At 41.6% G+C, this 27,523-nt stretch overlaps 1 protein-coding gene across 1 annotated transcript in view; it reads left to right on the top strand.

The window, feature by feature from the left end:
* The first annotated feature begins 2,357 nt into the window (after positions 1 to 2,357).
* The window catches only part of Fam184b (family with sequence similarity 184 member B), a 95,478-nt gene continuing 70,312 nt past the window's right edge, over positions 2,358 to 27,523 (top strand). Inside the window, exon 1 of the mRNA XM_042054866.1 lies at positions 2,358 to 2,504. Within this exon, the coding sequence (XP_041910800.1) occupies positions 2,358 to 2,504 (147 nt within the window). The remainder of the gene's footprint in view (positions 2,505 to 27,523) is intronic.

Consider the following 27,523-nt stretch of genomic DNA (forward strand, 5'->3'; position numbering starts at 1 on the left):
AAGCTTCAGGTTATTCCCCCTTTGGTAAGTTCCATTTACTTGACTTCTAAAAATAGACCAGAAATAAAACTACAGGAGTGCCAGGTCCATTCCTCCCCATGAACTCTAAAGTCAAGTATGCTTTTCAAACTGACTGTTTCCTGTACAAAGAAGGTGTTTGTGCCACTGTGCCTGCCCCTCTTCTCTCTTCACAGGGCTCCACACCTCTGGCCACTAGCACGTGTCTGAGGAATGCAGGAAACAATGATATTACCAAAGACTTAAAGGCAGCTCTTTCCAAAACAAATTGTAGTGTCCCTAATAATCATATTAACATTTTATATAACCCAATTGTATTTTTGCCTCAACACATTTTATTCCAAAATGCCATATTCTGTGGTCTTACATGAATACGCTTAATGAAATCTCAGAGCAAATGTTGTCTTTTTGTGACAAGGTGTTTTGTTTTTATATCTCCCTTGGGAGAGAAGATTGAGAAACTATGCTTCTGGCTCCGAGTGCTTGGATTTCAGGAGTTATCCACCATACCCAGGCCTAACACATATTTTAAAGTTGTTTTACTTTCTCGACATTAATGAAAAGAAGAAATGAAAGGGATGAGATTACAATTAATTAATATGTATGATTTTATTACAGTGTAGTACTCAGGTGCTAGCACATATTAGGAGATTCACCAGGAATGTGGCCATTGTGACACGTGTGTACTCACACCCAAATACCCTGACTCACAGGGCCACTGGTGTTGATAATTCAAAATGAGTCATTTTTTGCTTTCGTGTTGTGGCTCCATGAAGGCTAACTTTCTTCTCATTTGCACAGTGGTTGAATTCCTGTAAAAGTTGGTGTGTTATTAAGATCCTGTAGGTGCCATTTTACATGACTTGGAATTAAATAGGGAGTTTGTGTTTTAATACTTGGACTGCTGGCGCTGATTCCCAGAGATTTTGTCCCAAGGAGTCCTAGGATAAGGCCTAAGATTCTCTTGGTGGCTACTGTGGGTGCTGTGACTGCCTGGGGAAGTGGGTATAAAACCAAAGTAGTAGTATAGGTGACTCCATTTCACACCCAACTGTTAATTTACCTCACCTATAAAAATGAGTAGTGTCACCTCCAGTATGGAGGGTCAGACAGTTTATAAAATAAAATATGTTAGCTGTGCAAACTCATAACGATGACGGTATTCACACTTCAGAAAAAATCTGCCAAAGGTCCTGTCATGTTTTCCAGAGTCCACTGTTTAAAACCAAGAAAAGTCAGAAAGGGATTTGGTTCTTTCGCTCACCTGCTACCCATCTCCTTCCCAAACTAAAGGGAGCAACTTCAAACGGTGACAGGATTCAGCCTCAGCCCTGTCCTAGGTAATGGCACATTTTGACGGGCCACTTCACTCTAACTGGACAGACTTGGCTTTTCAGCCACATCTGATGCTTCTTGTGCCTTCCTTTCCTATACCAGCTACCAGCCTCTTTACCTGCAGCATGACTTCTCTGTGTTGCTGCTAACCTTTTCCCTACCAAGAGTTATGTGGGGTTTTGTTTTGTTTCGTGTTTTGGTCACTATTGGCCTTGGACTTGACATTGCTGGAGATCTCTAGCATTCAGTACTGAGCGGGCTCCTCTCCAAGCTGGGGGATTGGGAGTGGGGCTCCCAGTCAGTCTCGCGCTGTGATTCTGAGGCTCCAGCACTGTCCGATGTTGAGCTCTGGATCCCAACCTCCTTGAATCAGCCCCCTCCCCCACCTTCCATTCCCACCCCCTGCCACTCAGCATCCCATCTCCTGCCTTCACCCTCCAGCATCAGGGTTGCAAGTATTGGACCCGCTGTCTCACCTGTCCCATTCACAGGGTTTTAGGGTATTTTCATTCTGACTCACCGGACTCCTAGGGACTACGGCCAGCATTTTTTCCTCTAAGCTCGGCCAATCAACCTTGGGCTGGATCGCTCATAGAGGAGTTGGGAGCCCCATACCATCCAGTTGCCCAAGAAAACTACCAGTCCAGGGCAGACCTCCCCAACACCCCTTAGAAGCTGTCCTCTTGCTGGTGTAGCCCGCACCCTCTCGGAAGCATCCGCAGATCGTGAACCCCAACGTGCAGAGCGCCAGCGCCACTCTGCAGGGTGCGGGTGCCCGTGAGCCAGCTAGCCAGCGAACGAGCACGAGCAGAGGAAGGTGGGTGCGCGAGAGAGCCCGAGAGGGAGGCACCTCCGGAAAGGGGAGCCACGCGGCTGTGCTGGCAGGACCGCAGTGCCTGCCATCTCTCTGGAGACAGCCCTCACGCCCGCGCTCTCACGTAAGTGCACACGGCCAGCAGGCAGAGTGCGAACCAGAGCTTTATAGTGCAGGGCGCCTTAAAGCGATGGCATCTGCCCTCCACAGCAAAATCCACACGCCAGGAACCTGCGCGAGCTCTAAAGCGGACGCCCGCCCTGGCTCGGACTGGAGAATGGACTGTGATCCCGAGATGCACGTGAAAATGTGCAAGAAAATCGCTCAGCTCACCAAGGTAAGGCGGGGCGCTGCGGGTGGACCAGTTGTGCGCCAGGGGCACCCAGAGTAGAGGTGGGAATGCGGACGCACCCCCAGGAGAGATCTTCACTGAACCTCAACAAACTTTGTCTTGGAGACCAAGGGAAGCTGTCCTATAGCTGGGTGAAGTAGTGACCTTCCAGAGACAGCATTTGGAAGCAACAGACAGGATCCTTGCCAAGGAAACTCCTGCAGCCTGCTTACTGAGCAGGTGGGCTATGCTTTCTCAAGGTTAGAGTGTGAGAAGGGGTGTGTGTGTGTGTGTGTGTGTGTGTGTGTTCATGCTCCCTTACCAGTTCTCTTTGCTCTACAGCTGGGGAGATCATGTGAGCCCTATTTAAACACGATTCATTTATTCCTTCACTCTACAAATATTTAAATCATTTGTTGAGTGCCATCAGCCTTGTGTGGCATCCTCCTAACCCTGGAAGGCAGCCCAGGGGACTTACTATCAAACTGACTGCAGGCATGGGTAGGAGCGTAGTGGAAAAAAAAGGGATTCCGGATATAACTGTGGGAATAGAAAAGACCTTGGGAGGTCAGCCAGTCCATCTCCCTACTTCATCTCAGGGTCCTAGTTGAATATACTCAGGCTGTGTGTCTGAGATGTTACCATTGCAGGCTGTTAATCCCTTGCAATTCCCCAATTAGGAACAACTCCTCCCAGATTCTCTCCGCATGTCTGTAAAAGAAAAATGTCCCTTCCCATCTTTCCTATAGAGTTTGAGTAGATTAAATTAGCTGTTTACTTGGGATTTTTCTTTTCGCCTCTAACTTCTAACACAGAAGACCTGCTCCAGGTTTTGTCCAGAGTGTAATGAAGGACACGCTCTGCTCTCTTTCTTAAGCATCTTCCTCGCACGTCCTACACCTGTCCTTTAGAAGGATGGACAGGCACCCTTGCCAGAGGAATACAACACAGGTTTGAGACAGAACACTGTCTTCTCTTGTCCTGCCATTAACTTCTTCATATTCTTTGCACACACGCCTGTCTCCAAACAGTCGCTTCTTGGAAGCCTTGCCTTGTGCCACTATGTAACCCATACTATCTCATAGCACCAATAATAAAACCTATGTTTATTATTTAAAATTCGTTTTTAGTACCTGGAAAGGCGATTATGGTAGATGCCACATTCTCTGTCTTCAAGATGCTAAAATGTAGTTTTTGAAGGGAAGCAAGACTTGAGATAGCAAGAGAAATTTAAAATGCATACAGTTGCTACATGTGATAGTTCAAATAAGAACTTCTGTGAACTGCTGTGGAAGCAGGAACAGAGTATGCCATTGTGTTCTGAAACAGGATCATTTTTATGAAGGAAATTATCCTTGAGTTGTAATAGTAATGGTTTATTATCACACTAAGAGTGTCTGCTGTATTTAAAATATTAAATCTTTTAAAATCTTTTTTATTATTTTTACTTATGCGTACATGTGTGTCCGTATATAGACTCCATTGGATGGGTGTCCATGGAAGCCAGAAGATGTGGGCTTCCATGAAACTGGAGTTATGGGTGACTGTGAGCCACCTCATGTAACTTCTGGGATTCAAACTCAGATCACCTGGGAAAGCAGCAAGCACCATTAGCCACTGAGCCCTCTCTCCAGCCCCATATCCTGAATATTCATGCCATAAAACCTCAGCGCCTCCCTTCCTGGCTAGTAGAGTCATTTTGGAAGAGAACTCTTGAGAAAATGCCCCCATAAGCTTTCCCTGTAGGAAAGTCTGTAGTGCAGTTTTTAATTATAGTTAGAGGGCCTAGCTGATTGTGGCTGGGCAGGTGGTCATGGGTACGATAAGAAAGCAGTCTGAGCAAGCCAGCAAACATTCTTCCATGGCCTCTGTTAAGTTCTTTCCCAGACTTCCTCGAATGATGGACTACATCCTGTAAGATGAAATAAAACCTTTCTTGTTCAAGTTGCCTATGTGATAATGTTTTATCACAGCAATAGAAACCGCAGTTAAGACACAGTCCTTTCCTCTGTAGTATGTCGAATACATAAACAGATCACTGCAGAGGGATTGGATAATGATTCCATTCAGTAATAATTATGGAATACCTATTATTTGCTAAGTCATGAAGACCCAGCAATATAGAAGGCAAACACCATCCCTGGTGATCAGCAATATTTTTAGAGTATATTCTCCATTATAAATCACAATTGATTCTTGCTATGTCGTGCCTCTCATTGCCACTTTTCATGCTAATTGTTTCTATTAAACTGCTCTTTTTTGTCTGCTATTTATACAGTGCATATTTTCCACATTTGCACATTTAATATTTTCATGAATTTTTCTTTGATATGTGATTGAATCCAGATAATTACTGATAGTCTATCATATTTGTGTTTTTCAACCATATTTCTCTTCTTTAGTCTCTATCCCCATGTTCTGTAAGATTAGTGAAATGATTTATATTCTATTACTGGTTTGAGTGCTTGGGACTTTATTCAACTCAGTCTCAGAACTGTCTTTAATATTTCAATATAGTTATTTAACTATGACATTTTCTATTAAAGTTACCTGAGTGGATTTTCCAACAACAACAAAAACTATCTTTACGTGTCGGTGAAATTCAGCCTGTTTTTAGGCATCCATAAGCAAAGTCTACTTGGAGAACAGGTCCATTTCCTATGAACATTGGAAGTTAGTTCCTATTCATACCCCTCCCCAGCAACTTTTCATTCTTTTCTGTCCCTTGCAAAAGATTTACTTACATAATCGTGTGTGTGTGTGTGTGTGTCTGAGTAAGTATATACACACATGTTTTGTGTGCACATGCTGCTAGCCAGAAGAAAATGCCACGTGTCCTCCTTTATCAGTCTGTTCCGATGAGGCAAGGTCTATAGTTTTTATATGTAGTTTTTATAGTTTTTATATGTAGGCTAGCACCCAGCAAAGTTCAGTTATCCTTTTATCTCTGTCCATTTCAGAGTTGGTGTTATAGTTTGCTGTATGGGTGCTTGAATTTGAACTCTGTTTCTTACGGTTGTTCAACAAACGCTCTTAGCCACAGAGCCATCTCTCCAACCCAAATCTCCAGGTTCATCTCTTCTGGGCATTCATATAAATGAAACCATACAATATTTAATTTTTTATTTCTAGCTTTTCCTTTGAGGACTATCATGTTATCTCATCATCTATTCATCCCTTCTATTGTTCATGCATGCATCTCTTGTATAGTTATCTCATATTTTATTTATCCTTTTGCAAATTGATAATTTTGGAATAAACTTTTGTGGCTATCATAAACAATATTGCTATGAACATTATATATTCATATGCAAGTCATTATGTGCCTTTGGATGCAAACTTAAAAGAAAAATTGGTTGTGCCTACACTAAATTTCTGCTTAGCTTTTTAAGAAACTGGGAAGTTTCTCAAAGTCACTGTATAATTCTCCAGTTTTCAATTCATTTTTTCAGCAAAATTTTTTAATCCATACCCCTATTCCAAATTCTGAAATGACAGTCAAGTACAATCCCAGGCTTCACTTTGTACATATATTTCATACTTAATGATTATTTTTAATTTTTAATTGATGCATAAAGCCTGTATGTATTTGTGAGGTACATTGTGATGGTTCAAATATGTAATGGTCATCTCAGAATAGCCGGGGTCTCCATCACCCTCTTTCTTTGTGCTGAGACTATTCAACCTCCTCTCTAGCTATTCTGAAAGACACAACTATTTGTTGTCCACCAATGTTCTCTGGAACCTTAGAAGGCATTCCACCTACCCCACCTGTACCTCTACATTCAGCACCAGCCGTCTCCTTCCTCTTTGCTCTTCTTAGCCTCTGGTGACCCCATTCTGTTTTCACCTTCATGGAATCTATCATGTTAGCTGCTATAAGTAAGTAAGAAGATGCAGCATTTGTCTATCTGTGCCCAACTCACTTCAGTTACAGTAATGCCTTCCAGTTCCATTCCTGGTGCAGCAAATGACAGGACTTTGTTCTGTTTTATAAGTGGATAGCATGCTGTTGTGTATGGATAACACATGTTCATCCTCCAGTGGATGCATCTCATGTTTTGGCTTCTGTGAATACACATTCCTCCCCCTGTTTTCCTCTTGTTTCCTTTCCTGAATTGGCTTTGTTGTTAAAGCTTGGATCACATTTACCTTTTAAGTTCCCCTTCCTTGCAAAAAAAAAAAAAAAAAAAAAAAAAAAAAGCCTTTGAAAACCTTTTTTTCTTTTAAATGTGTTTATTATATGATAATTCATTTTTGTTATCCATCTGTTTCTCTTGCCGTTGATATAGTAACTGGCACAAAATAGAACCTTACTAAGTTTGTTAAATTCTATTGAAATGTCCTCCATGTGTGAGGCTGGAGAGACAGCTTAGCAATTAAGAGCTCGACTGCTCTTCAGAGGACTCTGGCTTGATTTCCAGACCCACATGGCAGTTCACAACCATCTGTAAGTGCAGTCCCAGGGGATCTTATGCCCTTGTCCTGTCTCTGAGAGGACTCCTCACAATGGTACACGTACTTACATACAGACAAAACAGCATTTAAAAATGTTCTTCCCATGTAGTTGGTTAATATTTCTTTCATTACACTGATATATATATATATATATATATATATATATATATATCCCAAAATAAAAAAATCCTTAATTTTATGTATAGTAGCATAGTGCTGGTAGTCCAATAAGTAAATAATAAAATGATCCAAAGTCCAAAATGCACATGAAACCACCTGGAGAGCTTTTAACAACACGGCCATTTGCTGGGTATTATAGTACATATCTATTATCCCAGCTGCTCAAGAGGTCGAGGTGATGGAAGTAAAAGCATTACAAGTTCAAAGCTAGCCCTAGCTACATAATGAGCTGCCTAGGCAAGTTAGTTAGCCTTGTCCCAAATTAAAATTTTAAAAAGCCTGGGGGTATAAGTCAATAGTAGTTAGTATGATTGCCTAGCATACACAAAGGCCCTAGACAATCCCTACTCAAACACACACACACACACACACACACACACACACACACACACACACACATGCACACCTCTAGTTATAAACTTTATCACTAAATGCAATTGTGACCCTAAACTGGATTCTGCCCTTCTGATTTTTCATGAGGCTTCCTAACATGAGATAGAACTATCCGGTTCCAGGAGATGTTTGACCTCCTGTCCTGAATCTGATGCACTGTAGAGGGTGAATACAGCACAATAAATTGAGGAATGAACTGTTACCCTGGTAACCTGGAGAACAGCAGCCCTTCTCTAGCCTTGGAAGCCAGGAAGTATCGTGAGGCAATAGGAATGATGCCTTGCATCCTCTGTCACAGGCTGCCACTTGAGCCCCTGTGCGTTCTTGGTTTAAAGGAGTTACAAGTTTCATTACACCCTCCAACTTGACTCCACCTACTTCCCTGAAAATATTCTTGTGCTTGTAGACGCTTGTTAGGGGACCAATATTTAAGTGGTTGTACTTTGAAAACTACAGATCTGTTTTAACAAGCCCACTCTGTTGGAATCTTGTAATTTAACGATCTAACCCATGATGTAATGTAAATATGTTCATCCCTCACTCTCCTCTGGATCACACCATAAGACGGCATAAAGTGTGCCCTAAGCTGAGTGTCCTTGATCCCACTAAGATGTTTCAAGTCGCATCCTCTCTCTCTCCTTCCCTATCTCCACTCCACAGTTTTCCTTCAGTCTTTTCTCCACAGAGCAGCAACCAGAGTGATCGCAAACCCTCCCGTATTGCTGGAAGAAATTCAAAATAATGTGGCCACTTTGAAAAATGGCCTCAACAGTTCTCTAAACAGTTAAACAGAATGTTGTAGGACCCAATAATTACATTGCTGAGTGCCCAAGAGAAATGAAAACACCTGTCTCCATAACATTTTTTATGTGAATGTTCATAAAAACATTACTTATGTATGCCTAAAAAATAGAAACACATGCTAAAAAATAGAAACAAACTAAATGTCTGTCAACCAAGGTGGATGAAATACACAAAATATATACAAAAATGTATATACAAAAATTGGCAGTTGTAAATGCTAAGAAACACAGTTCAAATATGGTATGGAGAGTGGCTAAGGGTTTTTCCTTCCTTCCTCCCTCCCTCCCTTCCTTTCTTCCTTTTTTTAAGAGTCTCACTGTGTATCCTGGCTGGCCTATAACTCAAACTCAGCTCCCCCTGCCTCTGCTTCCTGAGTGTCCCGATTAAAGGTGTGTGCTGCCCTACTCGGTCTAAGGATCTTGGCTGAGGGTAAAGCATGTTCTGAAGTCGGATGGTGATAGATGTGACTCAATATACTGAATGTCATTTCTCTGTATAAGGAAAAGTTGCCTGGTATAAAAATTCTATCTTCATAGAACTATTAAAAACAGAAACATGAAAGGAGCTATGTCTGTCTCCTTTCAAGATGTTGTTCTGAGTCAGTTCCATATGACTTTATCCCAAAAAGAATTTGTCTTCGTTGTAGTACCATGTTGTTCATAATATGTCAGTTCATAATAGTAGCAAAATTACAGTTATGAAGTAGGAACAAAAATAATTTTATGGTTGGAGATCACCACAATATAAGGAACTATATTAAAAGGTGATAGCATTGGGAAGGTTTAGAACCACTGGTCTAGAGCATTGGTGTGTATCCTGCAAACCCTCATCCCATCAACATAATAATAAATATATATTTTGCTGGAAGAATTTAAGGGAAAAATTTTAATAAAAATTTTTGTTATTAGATACAATTTTCAAAATTTTAAAAATGCTTTAAAAGTGTTCTCCAGAAACTATACAAAACAGAAATCATAGATAACAGTTACATTATTAAAAGAGGACAATTTACTCATAGATCAATATAGACTAGCCATATGATAATAACAGAATTATATTTTCATAAAACAAGGCCACAATTCCATAATTATCAACCATGAAACTTTATTCACCTCACTAACTTTGAGCATCTTCCCAATCATACAGGTCTAACTAGCTCAACAATTTGTGCTATTGTTCTTAAGGGTAATAAGGTGGCTGAAATAACTCAGAGTATAGCCTTCTGTTAATAATATCACACTAAATAAATATTTATTTCTCATCTACCTGTATCTCACAGAGACTGAGAGATAACTTATTTCAGAACTCAGCAATTAGCTCAGTGCCTGTCACAGAAATCTGTCCAATAACCTAATTCTATTTCACAATGTGTTTATATAAAGCAAAATATATTTATCAGTTATATCATGACTGTGATTCTTCTGTAACTTTGGCAAATTGTTTCCTGAAGGTGATGTTCTAGCTTTTAAGTAATTCTTATAATTTTTTTCTGGAGGTGATGTTATAGCTTCTTCCTCATGATGATGTTATTACTTCTAAGAAATTCTCTACCTATTTTTCAGGTAGTTGATAATTATTTGTTTCCATACATTTTAACTATAATGGTAACTATAACAGCTAATCCTTCATTTCCTTTAAGTGGCAATAATGAGTAAAACACTCAGTACAAATTCCGTTAATATATCTGCAAAACCCATTTCTAAGTGCAATTGCTTCACTGATGTTTTCTCCAGTTAGGGGAACTAATGCCCAATGCTATTACACAGGTAATATATTTTATTTGTCTGTTAGTGAAATGTGGGGCTTCTGTCATATGCTATGAGAAATAAAATCAGCATTTTTCAGGCTTGTATTAACCTTTATGATTATGTAGTAAGATATCTCAGTTCTATAAAGTGTTAATTTATTTAAATGTGTCACGATTCTGTATTATCAGAAATAAAAGAGAGAAAAGTAAAAAAAAAAGAAAATGGGTCTCCTTCTACTCTTCGTGTGTACCTCCACGCCCTCATCCAGGTTTTGCTTCTGGCCTTCAACTCCTGCTGTGGCATTCTCTTTGATCACTCTCACGCCTCCTAATGTGGCAAGAACAATATTTTAATGTAAACCAAAGCTTGTAGCTATAAAACTTAAAACCCAAGAATGGTTTGTTTTGAAGTGAAATTCCAGTTCCATTTAGAATGAAATTTGTTCACCTATAATAAATTATTTACCATAATCACTTGAGGTGGCTCTTTCCCGCCTCTAAGTGTTATCTCCTATACCACAGCAGCCTTCAGTTCTCTGACAATAACATCACACCCACTGTGTGTCTGAATGTGAAAAGTTGCCCAGAGGCTGGCCCATGTGTCTGAACACTTGCTCCCCGACGTGAGGTATTATTTGGGAAGGTTATGGATCCTTTCGGAAGTGAAGCCTTGTTGGAGCAAGAGAGTCATAGTGGAAGGTCTTAAGGTTTTATAACTGGGCCCTACTTTCAGTTTATTCTCTGATTCCCGAGTGTGGTTGACACGTGACCAGACAACTTCCTGCTTCCTCTTCCATGCCTTCACTGCCTAGTGGCGTGTTTTGTGCAGCATGCTTGCCTGGAGCCCTCTGGAAATGAATTCCCAAATAGAACTTTTCTACTTGAAGTTGCTTTTGTCAGGGTATTTTTCATAGCAACTTAAAACCAAGACATATTCCATAAAACATTTGTATTATTTTTCTAGTTTTAGTGTCTTTCATATGAAGACTGAGAATATGTCACATAGATGAGTCAGTCAGAGTTCTTAATGATTCTAAACCATCTGCACCCACTTGCTAATCTTTTCCTACTTCTTCATAACACCTATGTTGATGCTGTATTAGTTTGTTTGGTGTGTGTGAATGGTGTATTGTTATAAGCCTCTCTTTGTTTTTGGTCTGTCAGAAGCCTTCAACAAGAACTTCCTTTTCACATAAATATATAATTGATGTAATCTGGCATAATTACAATAATAAATGAAGATGGGATAAACAGGCAACTCTGGACCCCCAAAAAATGATGAAAAGTAAACATTTTTGTAGATGGGGATTGAACGGGGACTTATGAAAGATCATCTATTGCTTGTGTACAGAAATACATTACCATGGTAACCGTTTACTAAGGGAGAACTGGGATAGCCCAAGTAATCCAAATGATCACAAAGTTTCTTTGTCCCTGCCAGCATTTTGGTTGATTCCAGTTTCTCCTCACTATAGTCAATAATATGAAGGTCTCTCTTTTGACTCTCTGCCTCTGCACACTTGCTGGAGCCTTTCCTGGAGATGACTCCTTTAGCGGAGCTTACCTTTGTTACAGATTGGTGCGTATGAAGATCGGGAAGATCGGAAGGAAACAGCCTAGAAAGAGAAACGTTTAATGATGTTTCAAACAACTCACAGGAAAACATGTCCTGGGAACCCGAGTTGTTCATTATAAACCTCACATTTTTAAAAAGATATTTATTGTAACTTGATGGAGGCGGGTCTTCTATCAATCTGTTGATTTCATTGGTTAATTAATAAAGAAAACTGCTTGGCCTAATAGGTTAGAAAATAGGTGGGTGGAGTAGACAGAACAGGAAGAAGGAAGTGAGGTAGTTGGCTCAGACAATTGCCCTGCCTCTGCTCTCTGAAACAGATGCCATGAAGCCAGCCACCGGGCCAGACGCAATGCAGCTCCAGCCCTAGATGGACGTACGTTAGAATCTTTCCGGTAAGGCATCACTTCATGGTGCTACACAGATTATTAGATATGGGTTAATCAAGATGTGAGTAAGAGGCTGAAACTAATGTGCCAGGCAGTGTTTTAAAGAATACAATTTGTGTGTTGTTATTTTGGGGCATAAGCTAGCCAGTGGCCGGGAGCAGGGCGGCAGGAACACAGCCTGCAGCCCCTCACTACAGTAACTCTCTTCTCTCATAAATCCAAACACAAGAACAGATCTATGAGAGAAATCTCTATAGTTACAGAGACAATAGTATCATTTTGTTGTTGATTTGTTTTGAATTTTGAGGCAGGGCCTCTCTATGTATCCCTCATTGTCCTAGAACTCACTATACCAGATTGGCCTCCAGCTTACAGAGATCTACCTGCCTCTGGCTCCTGATTGGTGTTCAACACCACCAAGCCCAGCTTACATCTTTACTTTTGAACTACTTTGACATAATCACAGCTCAGGCTGTTGGATCACTAGAGTCTATTTGAAGCTACTTATAGTGTTGTGAGCTCCAGGGAAAGAGAATATACCTGGAAAATGCCCCTAGGTAAATTAAAATATCAGAGGAACAAATGCTTTTCTCATATTTCAGAGGCCCACTAAAAGCACACATACTAGCAATTACCTGGGAGACAAGTCATTGACCTTGGTCTCCCTAGAAAGCTTTTTTCTTAGCTGTAGAACCTTCAAAGCAGGGAGCAGAAAGACCCACTTTTGCATTTTTGGTATCATCATTGAGAACAGTGTTTTTCCAGACTTCTGAAGTGTAACAATGTTTTTTTTTTAAAAGGGTTTTCCTAAAACTATATTCCCATGCCTGCTGAATTCCAAATGAGCACTGTGTAGCTTTGCTTCTTGACCCCGAGACTCTTGTTTAGTTGAAATATAAGTTTGTAGGATCATTCAGCGTCCCTTCTTGATGTGTTGTTCATGGATATTGCTTTCTCTTGATACTAGCTGCAAAGACTAAAAAGTCATGCATGCACGCGCACACATGCACACACACACATGCACACACACACATGCACATGCATGCACACAGTGTCCACATCAAATCCCTATGACGAATGCTTGGAAGAATACTGGAGGAAAAGAGTATTTGCAGATATAATGAGGCAATGAGATGGTGCAGGAGCCAATGAGATGGTGCAGGAGACTTAGGTTGCCTGACTGGGCCCTAACGTGCATCCTTATAAGAGAAAGACAGCAGATGATTTAATGGAATGGGAGAGGGTACAGAGGACAGGGAGGACACATGAAGACTGAGGCAGGATTGCGGTGATACACAAAGATCAAAGACTGCCTGGAGCCACCAGAAAGTGGAAGAGGCAAAGAATAAATTCCCTGTAAGGCTCAGAAGGGAGCAAATCCTGCAGTCGTATGGACTTTTAACTTCTGTTTCCTAGAATTTGGAGAGAATAAGATTATTTTAATCTTGCAAGTGTGGGGTAATTTGATATGTCAGCCACAGAGAACAGACAGTCTATTCCATTTCTCTACCATTACCAAAGGCGTCTTCCTTCCCAGAACACTACTGAAGCTCTCTGGGGGTCACCAGCCATGGTTGGAGAACTCACATTTTAAGTGCGCTCTTAAGTGACAATACAGACTACAGATTGATCGTTCTTTGAGATGATCAAGTTTTGTTGTTGTTTTCATGGGTGTTTGTTTGTCGTGGTTTGGTTTTGAGCTTCTTGCTCTTTAAATTACCAGTAGCTCCTAACATGCTTCTGGGAACTCACTCATCCGTGTGAACTGATGGCTTTGAACTGCAAGACGAGGAAGATTTTAATACACGTTTAGCGCTACCGTTGATGCCAGGGCCCAAGGAAGTACCTACCAGTAAGATCCAGATTAAAGAATGGATGTGGAAGCAAAATTCCAGTCTGAGCAGGATGCTAAGTCACGCCTGGGTACCAGCTCACTGTGGGCACTAAGCGATGCACAGATGGCGGAGCTCCTCAACCACAAGCAGGACATATGCTTCCGTGCTCCGGTGAGCTGTTCTCTTTTAGAGGTGCAATTCGGAAGAGCCTTGTGGAGTAATACGTGATAATAAATACGCTGCTCCGTGAAGAGGGAAACCTCTGATTAACAACAGGCTTTTATTTTACAATATGCAGATTTGAGCCCAGAGCTAAACAGCTCCTAAAAGTTAGAAGATTTAACTCAAACCAGTCACCCCATCTTTCTCCACTTGTTCTCGGCAAGCTTTTACATGGGCAGTGTCCAAACGAGCTTGAAGGATGTCAGTTTCTTAGTTTCTGTGTCTCTTGGTTTAGTTTTACATTTTGCAGGTTAAGTTGTGGTTGATTTATGGCAGAAACATTTGTAGATAATGGCACATAGACAGGTGCTAGGGAGTAAGGAGATGAGGATATGGTGCATTCAGAATTTGAAGCCCAAATTTATCTAGATCAGAGTTTGGTTAAAGGCAAGGGAATGAAGGAGAACCTGTTTCTGGTTTTGTTCATTTTCCTGCTAGGGCAGCCTGTCCTTGAAAAGCATGCCCCTCAAGCATCTGATATTCCTTGTGCTTGCAAGCTCATTAATGGCATGTTCCAGAGACCCAGAAATAGCAAATTCCATTAAAAGGCTTATCATTAAATACAATGCATCCCTTTATGTAGGAGAAGGATGGCCTCTGAAAAAGAGTCCATTAGGGCTCTAGGCTGGAAAAATTAGGTCAGCTTTCTTTTAAGGGAGAAATTAATACAGCAGGCAAGTGCTAGCTATACTGCCAACATTCATCTTGGAAAGCTCTTCCTCTTTGTGCTGCCAAAGTGCTTTCACCCAGACTTGCTATTCCTATCTTCAGCCACAGGGAGCAAGGCCCATTTGTCCTGTGGAAGACTATCAAATTATCTGATAACAACCTAAGTAAATATAAGAGGGAAAATTAGAACCAATCTCTCTCTCTCTCTCTCTCTCTCTCTCTCTCTCTCTCTCTCTCTCTCTCTCTCTCTCTCTGTGTGTGTGTGTGTGTGTGTGTGTGTGTGTGTGTGTGTTAAATGTAATCTAAACCAGGATATAGAAAAAGCAAAACTAGCTAATAATTGACCTCTCTCTCCTTTGGAGGGTCCTAATGTCTGTCTCACTGCAGAATCCAGTGATACTGTCACTAGGAAAGACCGATGAAAAGAGATTATTTTCAATGTATCGCATCAGGATTTAAAAGGACTACCCACTGTCCAGTTTCCTCATTGCCACTTAGACACACTGAAGCAGAGAAGGAAGGAGGAGGTCTTGTCAGCTGAGGCCAACAGTCAGGAGGAAAACATACCAAATAGAATGAGAGGTGGAAAATGGATTTAGAAGTGCCATCAATATAGATTCTCAGAAGTGTAGAAAACACACAAATGAGTCAGGCCAGTGTCTGTCGGGGGAGAGTTGTCCAGCTGTGTAGACTGGAATAGTGGGGCTTTTATGAGATGGAATGGGCAAGAGTCAAAGGAACTGACAGTAGTAGACAGACTCCAAGCTTGGAATGAGGACATGATGACCCAGCTCCACTCTTAGCAAAAGCACAGTTAGTTAAGGAACTTGTAGACTTTTAAAGCAGGTAGCAACTTTGTAGACTGGACAATTGTGCTAGTCTCGGTGATCTTACTCCCCTCACCAACCCAGAGGTCTTTCCTCATCCCACTGAAGACAGGCTTCTTTCTGAGATGTAATTTGTTCTCTGGAACATGAGAGAGTGTGGACATAGACGAAGACCTTAAGTGAGCTTGTGAGGCTTAACCACTGCCAGGAGGAAAGTGAGTGGCCACTGTGCTACCACCTGGTCTTAAAGGAGCAGAGCTGCACTCAGCTTCAGTTCATAGCTAGAGTCCACACAGCCTTAATCCTAGCGCTGAGAGCAGACCATTGTCCAACCACTGTAATCCTACACAACCATAAAGGCTTCTGGGTGTCTACATCATTGAATTTGGGGAGGTGATCGTTGCATGACACTTCTACAGGTTGTCACTGATGCATTAAGTCTAGAACTCAGAAAAGGTACCTAGGCTAGAAATCTAGTTTTTAAAGTTATCGCCTCACAAGGGAGAGTGTGTTTATTTGTCCTTTCATTCCTTTACTTGGCAGATATTTAGTACAGATTTATTCTGGGAATTCCTTAGTGAGGCAGACACTAAGGTCCTGATGGAAATAGGTCTTGTGGCAGCTTTCCCAGGAAAAGTTTTCAGAGAGAGATGAGACTGCTATATATAAATTTAAAAAAAAAAAAAAAAACCTGAAATTTGAGGATTGCTGGCCCATGGCGAAGCCCTAAGAAGGAAGCAGAGACTCAGAGTGAAGGCAGTACTTCAGACACCTAGGAATGAAGGAAGGAGAGCCATCATACAGGAGAGAGTGCTGACTGGTTGGTTGTAGGTAGACACCTAGGAATGAAGGAAGGAGAGCCGTCATACAGGAGAGAGTGCTGACTGGTTGGTTGTAGGTAGAAACCTAGGAATGAAGGAAGGAGAGCCGTCATACAGGAGAGAGTGCTGACTGGTTGGTTGTAGGTAGAAACCTAGGAATGAAGGAAGGAGAGCCGTCATACAGGAGAGAGTGCTGACTGGTTGGTTGTAGGTAGAAACCTAGGAATGAAGGAAGGAGAGCCGTCATACAGGAGAGAATGCTGACTGGTTGGTTGTAGGTAGGACAAAGACATGAAGTAGATTCAAGTCTGTGAAAAAGAAACTTATAAAATCAAAGTTGGTTATTGGTGGCTCTTCTGCCAATAAAGCAATGAGTCAGAATTGGAAGCTCCTAGTGTAGAGCCAGCTATTGGCATTTTTATTCATCTATACAGCCTACAGCAAGAGAATACCACAGAGTGTGTGGTTAAAACAGCAAGTTTTTAATTTCTCATTATTCTGAAAGCTGAAAGCCCAAGATAGAGGCGTGGTAGGGTGTTTTCTGGGGAGCACTCTCTTCCTCGCTTCTGGTTTCTTCACATGGTCTTTGCTGTGTACTCACAGGGAAAGAAGGGAGGTATTTTCCTCTTCCTACAAAGGGACACCACTCCCACCTTGTGGTTTAATTTATCCTCAGTTACCTCCCTACGAGGAACCTCCCAACAAAGACCACATGGACTGTTCAACAGGTAAAAGGCACTTGCTGCTTGCCACCAAATCTGATGACCCATGTTTCATAGGAAAAAGGAGAGATCCACATAGCGAAGGGAGAGAAGTAAATTCCACATGTTGTCCTTTTACACACATGCACATACACGCACATGCACATGCGGGCGCGCACACACACACACGTGCGCACACACAGAGTGAGATATTATTACCTCTCTACAGCCTTTTCCCCAAAGGCATCATTCTGGAGGTTAGAACTGCCACATATGAATGTGGGTTATGAGGAGAACACAGTTCTGCTCATCACGGCATGAAAAGACTTGGCACTAGCTCCTGCCTTACCACTAGGTAGACGACTTCCTGAACTTACCCAGGGCTCTTTGCCTTTGTCTGTTTATTGTGCATGGTGCTCAGTTTTCTCTCCTGCCTCGGGGCTACTGCAAGAGAAAGTGAAATGAGACTCCTTAAATCCCCAAGCTGGCTGCTTCTCCTTTCCTCATTGTTGCAGTTGGGGGGGAGTCCTTCCCTGGAAAGAGAGTCTCCTACCCTCCGTTGCTCTTGTTTCTCCTGGAGAAGGAAGGTATCTGTATCCTTGGGCTTGTTGCTCCCTAGTAGGAGCCCTAAGTGCACTTACTTTCTCAAGTTTCTGAAAGCCCATACTGACAGCAAAAGATGTCCCCAAACTGATCTCCCTTGCTGCTGACCTGAGGCCCTGCATGGAGGCTAAGCATCACTCTTCCCTTAAGGTAGGCAGTCTTAGCCTGAGTACTGTTGACACTTTGAGCCAACTGATTCTTCAGAGTAGGTGCTATCTAGTTCAGCAGAATTGACACTAAAACCCACAGCCCTTTCCCAGGTAGGACAACTCAAACTGTCTAGAGATGTTGCCAGATTTCCCTTTGGGTGGAGTGTACAGCCTCTATGAGTCAACTAATGGTAACAAATGCCTTTGGGTGGGATCTTTTTGTATACAAGGCTGAAATACTCTTGGCATTGACTTTGAGTAAGTCCCAGTTTTCTACAGCAGGGGCTCAATACAAGTCCCAGAGTCCTCTGGAGGAGGGGCAGTTCTTTCAGAAAGATCACCCAGCTCTTAGAAAACTTGCAGAAGTATGGTGGCGTCTACTTATCAGTCAGAGCTTCTGAGAAGGACTTAAGGACTAGAGCCCCCTTTTCCCAGAAGCCCTTCAGGATTCCATGTGTTCTAGCAATTAAAAGAACATTTCATGCCTAACTAGCAATAGCAAACAACATCACAAGCACAGCCTGTGTCCTGAAGATATGTCTTGTTGTTGGTTTACTTGGAAAAACAGAGAATAGTGATATTCAGGATATCTTGAATGCTAGGAGGCCTGGATTTGGGTTGAACTCTGAAACTTTCACTTCCCTAGAACTTCGGTTCTTTGCCTGCAAAACTGATTAAGACAGTTGTGGATTGCTCTTCAAGTCCTCCTAGAGGTGTTTCTAGGCTTGGAAGATAATTTGTGTATGAATTCTTAAGGAAGCAAGCATTTCGTAAAATACTGAGATGTTTAGGGAACCCAAGGTGATCCAAGAGAAGGATCCTGGCTGCGTAATCCTGATGGAATAACATCAGCACTTGCCATGATCTGTCTGGAGACCCTGAAACTACCCACCAGCTTCCTTAGACTCCTTACCTGACAAGTGTTGGAGCTCTAACCACCTTGGCCGATAGAATAGTACCTAAATGACATAGTCACTGGCTGTGATGCAGACGAAAGCTGGAGACTGTAAAATGATCTTTAAAAAGACTGATACCACGTGCCACTGCTTGTTGAGCTCTGATGGTTTACAGAGCCACATCCCACCATTCCTGCAGAAAGATCTGCTATCCTAAATTTCTATATTTGTGGTCCCTGGTAAAGTGGAATCCAGAAAGTAACCACCAAGAGACAGTGTTTGCAGAAGCAGGACAGTACATGAGGAAAACAAGCTGGTCACTAAACTGAAACTACATAGTGAGACCCTTTCTCAAACCATCACCCTGAAATTAAACAAACAAACAAAACTTCTGGGTACTTGGGCATTGGTCACACTGTATTCCGATTGCTTTTGTCATTGTAATTTTAGTACATGCACCTCTCTTGCATTCAGTGTAGGCCAAATCTGTGCATAACACACTAGATTTATAAGTGTCATATATCTCATTTGTGGTTTGGTATTCATCTACAATTCTCATTTAAATATATGACTTACAGTAGGGGATTACTATCCTTTTTTTAATAAAGCAAGGTATTGTAATGCATGCTTGTAATCCCAGCACTTTGAGAGTCAGAGACAGGATGATCACCATGAGTATAAAGGCAGCTTTATCTACTTTGCAGGTTCTCAGACAACTAGGGCTACATAATGAACCTTGTGTCAGAAAGAAAGAAAGAGAGAGAGAGATAAAGAGAAGAAAAGGAATGACAGTCAAACACACACACGTTTTGTGTAGTAAGCTTGTGATATCTAGGACCCTCTCCTACTATCCGATTTTGGCATATAATGCTCAGGCCACGGAGGGGAGCTGAACTTTAAAAGAGGAATACAGTCTACCGAAACCTTCAGATATTCTTTGCCATGTTAGAAAACGGCCTCTGGGACCCAAGTGAAAAGCAAGAGTTGTTGCTACAGATTAGCCATTGCTCTTTCATCAATCTGCCCCAACCCGCCACACAGCTACCTGGTTCCTTACTTTTCCGCCCATCAAAGATTCTTCCCAGTCACTCCTCTGCCTACCTGCCCTCCCATACATCTACCCTTCTTTCCTATCCGTATTCACCCATTAATCCATGCCAACCGTGGGATCAAAGTCTTCCCTGAATCCCTGCTTCCTGGCTGTTCCATTGCACCCCATACTCTCTTTAAGATATGGTAGCACTAGCCCCAACCGCCTCTACCTCTTCTAGTCCCTCTGTACTACTGGTACTGAAAGTCACCACCTGCAATTCTGCCCAGTGATCACAGAGCAAATAACTCTCCCAAGAGCTCCCGTTTCTGTCCAAAGTGTTTTTGGAATTATTCTCATTATACTTCCACCTGTCTGGATGTACTTGCTTGCTTGCTTGTTCAGGGCCAGAATAAGTTCTCTGGTTTTATCTCTCTGGCTGAACATTTCTTCAACAAGCTGAAACAGCCTAGAGAAAGACCCCTGATCAAAGATGACCCCTATGACAATATTCTTGCCTATTGCTCAATCTTGGGCATTTCACCATTTCTGAACAGTGTATTACATAGGAGCTCTTAGAAAGCCAACTAAGGTGACACATAGAAGGATCTGTTTGAGAAGAAGCGTTTCTTTTGGTCAGTAAAGGAAATCTTTCTCAGATGCCCATGTTTAGTTGGCTTCTCTGGGTCAGGACAGAATTCTGGTTACAAACAAAAGCTAGTGGATAAGACTGGAATGACTGCTGGGCCAGCAAGGCCAGGCAACATTACACGTAATTCAGCCCCTGTGCTCATATTAGCAAAATCGGGGCTTTGTTGGCAAAGAAGAGATAGAAGTGTTGAGTGCAGACTATCAGATCTAAGCTACCCAATAAGACTTTATCCCTGGAATGCACCCTGGATGACTAGAGCTGTATCTTTCCATTAGAACAATAGTCAGGGACTATTTCCTCCTGGGTAGTTTTGGTTGTATTGAAAGATTATTTTTTGGTTGTCAAAACTAAGGGAGTTACTGGAATCTAAGGATGCTTCCAACTTCCTATGATGCACAAAACAATCAGCTTCAACAAAAATCCTCCAATGCCATCAGTGCTGAGGTCAAAAACCTTTCATTAGCTGGGAGTAGGAGGGAAATCCTTTGTCCCAGCATTCAGAAGGCAGAGGCAGGAGGGTACCACATCCCAAGGCAGTATGGATTACAGAAGGAAACCCTGTTTCAAAACTAAAAAAGAGGGAAGAACGGGGAGAGACTGGAAAAGAGAGGGGGAGAAAGAAGAGCCAATGAAAGAAAGGACGGGAGGAATGAAGTCAGAAAATGAAGTATGATTAATTGAAAAGATAAAACTGTTTACATGTGTTTGCAAAAACATTTGCTAATTTTCTGCATGTGTGTGACTTTGATTTTTAGTGGCTCCCTGCCACCACTGAGAATCAAGGCCCATTGGGTTAAAATAGAATCATGAAAATGTAATCAAGTTTTGGCCAGCAGTGGAGATTAAAGAATAAAATGTCCAGAGTCAGCGAGGACATGGTAAGACACAGACTGTTGTAGGATGGTGGTAAGATGAAACGGTAGAAATGCTTTTCAAAAGCAATTTGACAGCGGGTATGGTGACTCTTAAGAAGCCTCACAATCCTTTCACACTTAAATTCCATTTCTGAGAATATATCCTAAGAGAAGAAAAATAAGAGAAACGTTGTTGCAGAGCTGAATCTTAATTATAAGAAAACACTGAAAAAAACATTTCCAGAAATGGTGGAACTTTATATCAGTTTTAAGTGTAATATTTATAAAGAAAAGCAGATTGCACTGGTAAGGCAAAAACTAACAACTGAAAGTGAATACATACCGTGATCATAGCTATGAAAATATGAATGTACAAAAACAGCCTGCTAGGAAATACAGCAGAATATTTATTAGTGTGATTATTCCTTTGTACTCTGGAGAATAGTTGGTTTTTATTCTACTTTTGATTTTTATTAAGGCAATGCAACCATTTTGTTTTTCAAGATGACACTTATTTTTTTTAAATGTAATTAAACCATGTGAAACTTACAGAGTTGAAGGCAGCAAAGGCAGGAGAACTGACAATTCAGTTAACTCCATATCCATTTTCATACACAGTTCTTTTTTCGAATCCCTTCTGGATTCTTTTTTCTTCGTGCTAAGGGATTCCTGAACTATAGTCCAAAAGACAGAGGTACATAGAGAGGCACAAAGGAAGATTCCATAACTCCTTTCCTGTATCCTTCTTGACTTTAAATCCAGAAGATGCATATTTTGCTGTCTTCTGGTACTGGAATCTGGCCCACTCCTAGTTTGACATTTGCATAAGCTTCATCTTGTTAATGGTTTCCTATACTGCCTAAGATTTTGATTTTTACAAGCTGTAGGATCAACTGGGTAGGGTCTTACTGAAGGTACCTCTTCATTAATTCCATTTAGCCTCAGGCTTTTCTTTAAGCTTCTTACATCCTTGAATGTAGGACTTGACTCCAACGTTATATTCACTGGTTCTCTTTTCTTCTCAGACTTTACATTTTTTATTTCTCGTGGTGTCACTTGCTCCTTTCTGTTATAGATCTGCATAAGAGTGATCACCAATGGTTGGTTATTAGTCACATGGTTTGTGACATGGTCAATACTAGGAGATCTTGAATCTCTTCTGCCTACAACATTAATACAAAGCTCAATTTAACCTCATGCAGAGTCTTAGGACATTGGCCAAAAAGCAGCTGCATCTTTTGCCAAAATAGTTTAAGAATGTTCTCCACCCCAGCTGCTATCATTCCCCTCCCAAACCTCTTGAGCTGAGACTGTGTATTTCACAATCTCTCTGCACTACAGTCTTCAAGCTCATACTAGGATGGCCCATTAAGCCCCAGTTAAAGTGTTCAACTGCTTCTCTAGTCCAAAGACCCAAGCCCTTCATATTTCTCTAAGAAACAGCATGACCAGGCATGGCTAACAATACTCTCTCTGGGTATCAACTTCTGTCTTAGTTACTGTTTTATAATTGTGAAGAGACACCATGATCAAGGCAACTTTTAAAAGAAAACATTTAATCGGGGGCTCACTTACAGTTTCAGGTTAGTCCATCACCATCATGGTGGAGAGACTAGAGGCCAGCAGGCATGGCACTGGAGCAGTAGTTGAGAGTTCACATCTGATCAGCAAATTGCAGCTAGAGAGAGGATAAGACAGAGCCTGGCATGCCCTTTTGAAACCTCAAAGCCCACCCCCAGCGACACACCTCCTCCAACAAGGCCACACCTATTAAACCTTCCCAAACACTTCCACCAACTGAGGACTAAGCATTGGAACATAATGACCCTCGAGGGCCATTCCCCTCAAACCACTACAGGTTCCCTTTACAAGCTAATCCTGCCCTTGCTTGCTGTTCTCCCTCCTATCTCAGTTACGAGAACATGACTTAAGCTGGCCAATTGGAATCTTTCTTTGGATCAGTCTTCAAAGACTAGAAAAGAGAAATTTTCTTTCCACTGATCTAGTGAAAGTATTGGTAGCCACCTGTATGCTATGCGAAGAGAAGTAAATTCTGAACATTCAAAGGAGAGATACAGACATTATCTCCTCCTTCAAGTTCTACTTGGTACTGACAGTTCCTTTTCCTACTTTCAGGGTGTCTTCTGACACTGGGTCAGTACATTCCTTTCACTTGGTATGGAAGGTAGATGTCTCAGATGGCCCCAAATTCCCAGCCCTTGGTCTATACCCACTTTCTCCCAGTTACTCAGTCATTCTGATTTAGTGTTGCTGTGAGGAGCTGTCATTGAGGTCCCAAACAAACAGATTTGCAGTGAAGTGGATTATCTAGGCCATCCAACTCAATCACAACAGCTCTTGTTAACACTAAACCTAGATATTAAAAATGAAGAAATCAGACTTCAAGTGTGAAGAAAAATTCAGAAATGAGATGAGACAAGATGGCAAAGCTACATACTAAAGGATGCAGCGATCCTCCTGGAGCTGAGAGAGACCCCTGCTGACAGTTTTCAGACCACTTATAACTGAATTAGTGGAACTTCTGCCACCAGTTCCTCTAGACAAAAACCCGTCTGTGTAAGTGCTTGGTTTCTTTCCGTCTGCAAAGCCCTGAGCAAAGAATTCAACCATGCCCTATCTATGCTTCTGACATGCAGGTCTTATTTTATGTGGCTACAGTGGCCATTTGTCAGCAGTGGAAAGACAATACACTTGCATGTAGTTTATTTACACCCAGAGAAGTCCTGACTAACAGAAACCTAAGTTCCTTTTGCTGCTGTGTGAAGATTGTTGAAGCTATTGTTCTTTACTGCTTTCCTTGGCCTTATATCTGCTTGTATGATGTCTACTACTGGCTAAAGTGAGTTAAAGAATCCAAAAATGTATGTGGAATGGGGCTGAGACAGCATAAAATGACTGTTGGTCTGAAGTGGCTGGGGACAATGAAGAATGAAGGAAGAGGAGAAAGTGGCTGCCTGGAGAGCTGAAGAGCAGCTTGACCAATTTCCCTGCTTCCCCTGCTCTTAACAGCAGTCAGTGGTGCTTATAAGCTTCAATCAGATTCTGTCTCTGCCTCAGACACGCTGTCCTCCCTGTGGAGCCATCAACCCTAAGTGCTCCTTTTTACCTTATGGCAGCCACCTCCCTCTCTCCCCTTCTCTTTCTCTCTTGTTTATTTTAAGGTAATGTGGTATAGTAAGAACACTTAGCATGGGATCTAACCTCTTAGCAAAATTTTAGGTGTACATTGTTGGCGATGTGTGCAAGGCTTACCACAGATCTGTAGAAACTTAACTCTTCTCACTTGGCTGAAACTTGACACTCACTTACTTTTCGCTTGACCCAGCTCCCTGGTAACCAGCATTCCACCCTTACCGTCCACAGCGATGACTCTTTTAGATTCTGCATGAGTGGAGCCTTGCACCGTTTGTCCTTTCGTAATTCATTTGTTCCACTCAGCATAATGTCCTCCAGGTTCATCCGCACTGTCTAGGACTTAGCGCTTGAACTCCAAGTGCTAATCCTTTAGATACTTCATTCCTCACTCCTTCATCTTTGCCAGAACTTCGCTAAGATGTTTCTCAGCAAAGCCCTCCTTGACTTCCCTGTGTGAAAATGTAACTCCCTCCTTGAATTATTCTTTCCTGTCTCTGGTCTTTCTGTCTGATAGCAATGATTGCGGTCTAACAAATTGCTTGTTTTATTTACTTGATATGTATGTAGTTGTAGGTTATTTTCTGATTTCCTCGTAGAATGTTAGTTTCATATACACCAGAGTTCACATTTGCTTTAAGCATGCTATCTTCTCAATACCAACAACAGCGCCTGCTACACAGTAGGCACTCAAATGTTTGCTAAAGGACTGAGCAAAAGGAAGATGTGTGCAGAAAGAGAGACATATATTTCCTAAGGGTATTACCTTCTTTCTTCTTACAAAGAAATTGGCGGTGCATATATTTTAGAAACAGAGTGAGGCCTTCATTTCCTATAGCTCCAGGAATCCAGGGCAAGAGACAGTGAGGTTTGGCAGCTTAATTTCTATGCAGAGCTGACTGTAAAGACTGCTGGGATGGAAAAAGAGATGGTGATACAGAACAGAGGTCCCTGCAAGGCTTGCTGCTGCAAAGCACTGGGGGCCTGAAGGTTGACTCTTGATGACAGTTATCTTTTATAAATATTAAGTAAAGGCAACCATAAAACCACTCACTCATCCTCCCTCCCACGAAGCAGCTGTCACTCTTTCTTGTCTGCCTATTGTGACCCAAACAATAAGGCCGCCCTGACAGCAGCCCTCTTCCCAAAGTGAGATGATAGACTTCATTTCAAGGAAGAAGTGCAAACAGCAGCCCAACTGGGTTTCAAAACCTACAGTGAAACATTTACTTATGTATTATACATGTATGCCTAATACTCATTTTCTGATTTCCTTATTGTATGAAGCACTTAGGGAAACCCATTATTTGTGTTCAGCACAGGGTGCTTTTAAAACACTTGCTTTGTATCAGTCATCACGCAAGGTGCAGGAGAGAAAAGTGATCAAGATAAAGAAACCTTTCTTTCATTTTATTGAAATAGATTTTTCCTCACATAATATATCTTGATTATAGTCCCCTCCCTCTACTCAGCCCAGTTTCTCCCCCACCTCCCCTCCCCTCCAGACCGATCCCCTTTATGTCTCTCATTACAAAACAAGCAGGTTTTGGAGGGTAATAAAATAAAATATAATAAGATAAAATAAAATCTAACATATAGAAATAGGACCAAGCAAACAAAAGGAAAAGAGCCCAAGAGAAGACACAAAAAGCAGAGACCCACTCATTCACACATTTGGAAATCCCATAAAAACACTAAACTGGAAGCTGTAATATATTTGCAAAAGACCTGTAATGTGAAAAGAGAAGGAAATATATATAAATAAAATAAAAATAATAAGATAAAAAATTTGAAGCTCTACATGGCGTTACGAGACAAGAACCCTGCAAACATTCTCCTGATTCCATCTTCTGTTGGCATCTGCTGGGCACAGGGCCTTCCCTTGAGAGCAGTCTGTTATCTCAGCGAGACTCCCTTGGAGGACACTAAAGTTTCACCTGTGAGTGGTTATCAAGCAGAGATTGCTTCTGGGTTAGGGATGGGGGCATGTGCTCACTTCTGAAAAGATAGGTTTGCTTGCTGCTTGTTTGTTTTGAGGCTGAGCCTCTCTACACAGTCCTGGCATAAGGGAGCATTAAACACATTCGTTCTAGTCATAATGACAATACATGAATCTGGGTATCTGGTGCTTTCAGACAGATACCTTTAGCTTCTTATACATGTCCCTGTTGTATTAGTCTGTCCGGCAAAACCATTCTTTTGTCTTACTAACAGGCTTTTCCTAATGGATGGAGAACAATATCACAAGTCATTTTAATTCATATCCTTCTAGTCCTTCTGAGCCTTCTGTGAGGTGCTCCCACAAAAGAACAGTTTTACTGTCTCCCCCTTTCCCTCTCAGAAACTGAACCATCTTTAGTTTCTGCAGGACACAAAAAATCCCGGTTAGGGATGTTGTTTTCTGGCCTCCGTGTGGCTGAGTGTGAACACAAAATTAAGCACAAGAGAGAGGAAAGTGAGCAGAGAAGAGTACCTCCAGTCTCTCCCAGCCTAAGTGCAAGTTGCTTGCTCTGGGCCACCTCTACTTCCTCCGTTGAGACTGATGGTAACCACCCCAGTGACCTTAGGGTCAGTAACAGAAACTACAGTTTAAGGGTTGGTGCAAGACAACAGCAGAACAGAGTGGCCACACCCCAGAGCTTTACATCTATTTAGGACTACTATCACTACTGTTTCGAGAAAGAGAATAAATTTGCACCTTCTTTAACCAGTACAATTAGCAAAATTGTTTTAGAATTATCTTCACCTGAACTCTGCCAGTCTTAGGATTAGGAACCACTTTGACTCAAGACTAGACAGACCACAGAATGAGGATTCATTGCTGCTTAAGTGGTATTCTTGTTGTTGGGTTTTTAAAAACTTTTTATTCTTTATGCGGGGGTGCCACCCAGCACCCAAGTAAATACACAGAGGCTTATTCTTTCTTATGAATGCCCGGCCTTAGCTTGACTTATTTTTTGCCAGCATTTCGTAACTTAAATTATCCCATCTATCTTTTGACTCTGGGCTTTTACCTTTCTCTCTATTTCTGTACACCTTTCTTCACTTCTCACTCTGTGTCTTAAT

The sequence above is a fragment of the Arvicola amphibius genome, chromosome 1 (genome assembly GCF_903992535.2).
Source record: "Arvicola amphibius chromosome 1, mArvAmp1.2, whole genome shotgun sequence".
Lineage (NCBI taxonomy): Eukaryota > Metazoa > Chordata > Mammalia > Rodentia > Cricetidae > Arvicola > Arvicola amphibius.